At 39.4% G+C, this 6,000-nt stretch overlaps 1 protein-coding gene across 1 annotated transcript in view; it reads right to left on the bottom strand.

The window, feature by feature from the left end:
- The window catches only part of PRKCI (protein kinase C iota), a 60,483-nt gene that overhangs the window by 15,982 nt on the left and 38,501 nt on the right, over positions 1–6,000 (bottom strand). The window contains exons 9-11 of the mRNA XM_027766419.1: positions 3,416–3,592; positions 2,685–2,782; positions 1,724–1,810 (exon numbers count right to left, since the gene is read on the bottom strand). Of these exons, the coding sequence (XP_027622220.1) occupies positions 1,724–1,810; positions 2,685–2,782; positions 3,416–3,592 (362 nt within the window). The remainder of the gene's footprint in view (positions 1–1,723; positions 1,811–2,684; positions 2,783–3,415; positions 3,593–6,000) is intronic.

The raw sequence follows: 6,000 nt of genomic DNA, 5'->3' as shown, positions 1-6,000 counted from the left end.
ACGACCCCCCCCCAAAGGAAAAAACCCCCAAAAAAAAAAAAAAAAAAAAAAACAAATAAACAAAAACCACCACCAGGATTGGCACCTTAATAAAGTAAAAAACAAGACTAGTTTCCCCAAGTCTAACTGAACAAAAAAGAAACGAACAGTGTGTTCACGATTTAAAATACCATCTGTGTCTTTGCCATAAAGCGAGATCATCTGGTTAAGCCTTAATACACAATGAGGGACCAGCAGTTGGCATAATGGCTATGTCATTGGACTCCCTTGTAGTCGACTGCAGTTTGAGTCCTGGACCCAGTGGCTTAAACTCACACTGGGTGTGTGTGCGTGCGTGCCCAAGATCCCGAGAAGAGAATGGAAGAGAAGGGATTGCAGCATGGCCATCCCCCTGGGGGGTGATTTCTCACTTTGTGTCTCTGTCTTTCTGGCAAGTGCACATGCCCTATAGCAAAAACCTCTCAAAAAAAAACCCCAAAAAGAAAAAATAAAACAAAAACAAAAAGCCAAAAATACAACACAAATAAATAGTAAACGTAACAACAGTAGTTAATAATCAGGTGAGTACAACTTATACTTCCACATTAAAGGATATTATCTCTTTTTGGCAAGAACTAGCAAGATTGGGGACCAGCAGGTGGCGTGGTGGTTAAGGCGCTGTACACTCCCACATGGCCAAGCACAGTTTGAATCCCAGACCTGGTGGCTTCCTTTCTCACTTTCTCTCTCTCTCTCTGGTCAAATCAAAATAAATTAATGAATAAATAAAAAAAAATAAATAATTTAAAGAAAATAAATAAAGTTAAATAAAATAATTCTTTAAAACAAAACAAAACAAAAAGAACTAGCAAGATTTGGATTAAGCTTTTTCTTCTAGGTTTTTGTCACAGGATGCATATGCTTGCCAGAGATGGGAGAGAGGGACGAGAGAGGGAATGTGAGAAATCATCCCCAGGGGGAATGGCCAAACTGTAATCCCTTCTCCTTCATTCTCTCGGGATTTAGGCACATATGCACACTTGCCCAGTGTGATTTTCAAGCTACTGGGTCTGGGACTCGAAGTGTGGTCTGCTACATGGGAATCTAGCGCCTTAACCACTACGCCACCTGTGGCCTAAGTTAGCTTTTTTTTTTTTAAGAGAGATTTTTGCTATAGGGTGTGTGCGCTTGCTGGAGAGACAGAGACAGACAAAGACAAAAAGCAAGAAGCCAGCCCCAGAGGGAAGGGTTGGCCACACTGCAATCTTCTCCTCCATTCTCCTCTCCCTTCTCCTCACACACATGCCCAGTATGAGCTTTAAGTCACAGGGTCTGGGACTCGAGCCACAGTTGACTACATGGGAGTTCAGTGATATAACCATTACGTGACCTGCTGGTCCCACCAAATAAGCTATTTTTTAAACATGAAATGTCTAGCCTTTGTTTTCCACTTAATAATTACACATACGGGGGCTGGCAGGTGGCATGGTGGTTAAGGGCGCTGGACTCCTTCATGGCCAACCATGGTTTGAGTCCTGGATCTGACGGTTTGTTTTCTCACTCCCTGCCCCTGCCCAACCTGGTGAGTGCCATGTGCCCTACAGCAAAATTAAATAGTAATAATAAATAAAAAATGAAATAATTCTTTAAAAAAATTATTTGCCTAATGTTCTCAACCTCTGTACATAAAAAGTTAAGCAACTCTACAATAAAATCCAACACAGACAGTAAACGAAAAACTTACCTGGCATGTTCTTCAGGAAGTTTCCTTTGCCGCTGCATATGAAACATTAGATCTCCTCCATTTACATATTCTATAACGAAGAACAACCTAAAACACAGGAGACACACAGCACAAAACCGTTAACCCAAGATCCAAAATAACGCTACACAGAGGGCATTCTTTATGATTTAGCCTTTAAAAAGATGCCAAGACAGGAGTAAGCAAGTGCGGTCACTGTCCTGGAACTTGCCCCTTCTCCTTCGGCAGTACCACTTGCGACCCAGAGTATTCACTCCCACCCCGACTTTAGCATTTGCTAGGTAAGTCATTTTTGACTACCACTGAAGACAAAGTTAAAACTTTTCTCCTAGTTAAATTCTAGGAAATGGGGCCAGCAAGTGACATCGTGGTTAAGGCACTGGACTCCCACTTGGCTGACTGTAATTCAAGTCCCAGACCTGGTGGCTTGAAAATCATGCTGGATGCATGTGTGTGCATGCCCAAAATCCGGAGGAGAACGGAGAAGAGATTGTGGGGTGCCCATCCGCCCTGGGGGGGTGATTGCTCGCTTTCTGTCTCTCTCCCCAGTGAGTGCATGCGTCTACAGTAAAAATCTCTCTTTAAAAAAATAAAGATAGGAAACTGTAGAATCCTGAGGATGTTAAAAAGGCTGAATTTCTACTATCACAATTATGACCCGGTTATTTCATCTCTCTTTAAAAAAATAGATAGGAAACTCTAGAATCCTGAGGATGTTAAAAAGGCTGAATTTCTACTAACACGATTATGGTTATTTCTTTTACTGCCTAAAGCAGGTCATTCCCTAAAGCTGATCCAGTGTCACACTGATATTACCGAGTATGAGTACCACGAAGCTGCACCACGACAGTGCTGTGTCCGTCTCTGTAACTCCTACCATAGTTATAGCAGGTTTCTCCTGGAGAAAATGTCTGAAGCCCAGTTCCATTATCTTTGATCTTACCTGCTTTCCGTCTGAAAGCAAGAATGCAGCCCAACGAGGAAAGGATGATTGGATGCCTGCTCGAAAACGTGCTTCTCTGTCTGTACCCAATCAATATCCTGTTTTACAAACACGGGAGAAATGTGGCATGCTGAAATGATCTCATCACAACTCATGCCATACTTGTTCTTAACATTCAACTGTTACAAAATGAAGTGTCAACTAACTAGGCTAGATATCAAAACCAATGATAGTCATTATGCGATTTACATATGAAAAGAAAAATAGCATTAGTAAATCTTCTAATATTATGAAGGAAACTAAAACACTGTTACAAAGCTCAGGTGCGCTCCTGATGGTAGTGTTTTTGTTTTTAATCATCTAATGACAGGTCCAACCACAGTGGTACAAACAGTAAGACACCACGGAGCCACAGAGCCAGGCTGGGGCCCTAGGAGAGATCCAGGTTCAACTCCCCAATCACTCTGGTCAGGTCGGTGCAGCGGAACACAACAGCGAGACCCTGTCAAAAATACTTATCTCCCTCCTCTGCAGTATTTCCCTCTCTCTTTCTCTCTCTCAAAGAAAAAAAAAAATCTAGTAACAATCAGATTACCTTAACTATCTCTTATATAATCTGAAACATATTTAGAAAGTAAACAAACAAAAAGCACAAACATTGACGTCTTCTCTGAAATGACACTTTCATACAGTTTAGTAGTTTATAAGCAAGACCGCATCGTTGTGCTTACCTCATCATCATTGACGAGCTCTTTTTTCACAACTTTCATTGCATAAATACGATCTGTTTTTTTTAATCGAACCAACAGTACTTTGGCATAACTTCCTCTTCCTATTACCCGGAGCAAATCAAAATCCTGAAGACCTAGACTGGACGAAGCTTTCCCGCTCTCCCTAGTGTTCATTGCCTGTTGAGATCACACATATCAGTTACTCCAGGTATACCAGGAAGAAGTCTGCACAGTGCGTTGTGTTTCCATCATCAAGCTATATCCAACATGATCTTTAAAATGTTTTCTTTACAAAACATTTAAGTTTATTAAGTTAATTAACATCTAAGTTTTCTTAACCAAACATTTAAAATATTAAGTTAATTCTTTCCTTACATCATTCTAAGTCATGTGAAATAAATCTAAGAAGTAAAGTAGGTTCATGAGTTTAGGTAAGACGGGTGGTAAGGGACAGAGAGAGGGTGATGTCTGAAAAGTAGTAAAGGATGTCTGAAGTACCTGACGCCCTGTGCGTTAAGGGGAAAACGAAGAGGCGTGAGTAAAAGACCCTGACTTTGGTGACTGGGAGACCGGAGGCAACACCGACAGGGAAACGAAGTGTGGGACAGAATAGGGTCAACAGCGTTATTCAAGATGACAGTGTGGTTTCTCATCTTGAATTTACAAGTTACAATGAGACATCAAGATGAAGGAGGCTGCAGGAAACTTACTATATGAAATCGGAGCTAGTGAGGATACCCGCAAAGGGATTTTTGTATTCTATGCAGAAAACACGCATAATGCAGTTCAGCTACTGGAAAATAAAGAATACCAAGGCCTACTGGGATGGCAAAATTAGTGTAATAATTTATTCACAACCAGACACTTAAGCTTTTGGCAACTTAGAGAAAAAACTAATAATCTTTTATAAGGTACCTGCCAAATCGTCAGTAAGTAAACAATAAATAGACCCATGAGAATATAGTATGAATTATCAAAAAGTGAAGAGTATCAAGAAAAGCAAAGAGCAAATTTTCAGAAAGATAAAAACCATTAGCACAAAATGTAAAGATGACAATTCAGCGCAATGTTCAGACATGAAAATTTAGAAATCATTTGATTTGCTAACACAAATTTTAAAAGGAGGGGCAAAAAACCAACAGATTAGGGAAGGTTAAGAAAGAAAAGACTGGAAAGAAATGAATTCAATGTGCAGACTTTAAATATGGTTAACTGGGAAGTATAAAAGAGAATCCAATGGAACAAAAGCAAGCACAGCACACAGCAAGACTGAATGATGTGACAGGAGCCAAAGAATAGGGGAAGTTACCTTCAAGGGACCTAAGAAATAACTGACTTAGAATTCTGCATCCTACAAAAGTAGCCCGCAAAATGAAAGTGAAATAAACATTTTCAGACAAACAAAAACTGAGCAAATTTATCACTAGCTGGCTCTCATTAAAGGAAACAGAATCATTTTGAGGGCGACAGGATCCAGGAACCCCAAGGATACCCAAATCTGCAGATTCTAAGTCCTTTAAGTAAAATGCCACAGTATCTGCATATAATCTACACACATCCTCCAGTATAATTTAAATCCACTCAAGATTATGAATAATACTATTTAATACATGCAAATGCTATGGAAAGATTAACAGTTGTTATACTGTATTATTTAGGGAATAATGACAAGAAAAAGAAGCCCATAAATGTTTGACATAGACAAAAATAATTTTTTAAAGAATATTTTCGATCTGCGGTTAGGTGAATCTATGGGTGAGAAATTGAATATGAAAGTCTAGTGGGCTATCAATAAATGTTAGTTTTTTCCTCTCTTTTTAAAATAAAAGTCATTCAATGATTAAAAACAAAAATTTAGAATACCTGTTTATCAAAAGACATCATTAAGAGTGAAAAAATCATAATGTAAGAATATATATACATATACTCAACAAAGGGCTGATGTCAAGTATATACAAAGAACTTCTATAAATCAGTAAGACAAAGGCAGACCACTATCCCTTTAAAAACTGGGTAAGGGCTGGCCTTTTGCCTAGTGGGTAGGGAATATCTCACATGGCTGACCACAGTTCAAACTCTGGTCCTGGTAGCTTGAAAACACCAGACCCATGTACATGTGTGCCCCCAAATCTTAACTGGAAGTAAAAGAGAGGGGACTGAAGCATGGCTATGCCTCACTCAGAGGTGCTCTCTTCCTACCCCACTCCCTGGCAAGTGTAAGTGCTCTCCGGCAATTAAAAAAAGAAAAGAAAAGTTGGGGGACCGGCAGGTGGTGTGGTTGAGATGCTGGACTTGCACATGGCCGACCGTGATTTGAGTCCCGGACCTGGTGGATTGCTTTCTCACTGCCCACCCCCTTCTCTCTCTCTTTCTCTCTCTCTCTCTCTGTGGTCAAAATTAAAATAAAAATATATAAAGTAAAATTAAATAATTATATAAAACAAACCCAAAATGGGCAAAAGAGACAGAAAAAGACATTTCACAAAAGATGATATTCAAATGGCCAATAAACATATGAAAAGGTGTTCACCAAAGAAATGCAAATTAAAAAACCATAATAAAATACCACTACACATTCAATAGAT

This window comes from Tupaia chinensis, unplaced genomic scaffold (assembly GCF_000334495.1).
Source record: "Tupaia chinensis unplaced genomic scaffold, TupChi_1.0 Scaffold143333_1, whole genome shotgun sequence".
Lineage (NCBI taxonomy): Eukaryota > Metazoa > Chordata > Mammalia > Scandentia > Tupaiidae > Tupaia > Tupaia belangeri.
Note: the sequence above shows the minus strand (reverse complement) of the source record. Positions and strands in the feature narration are given on the sequence as shown.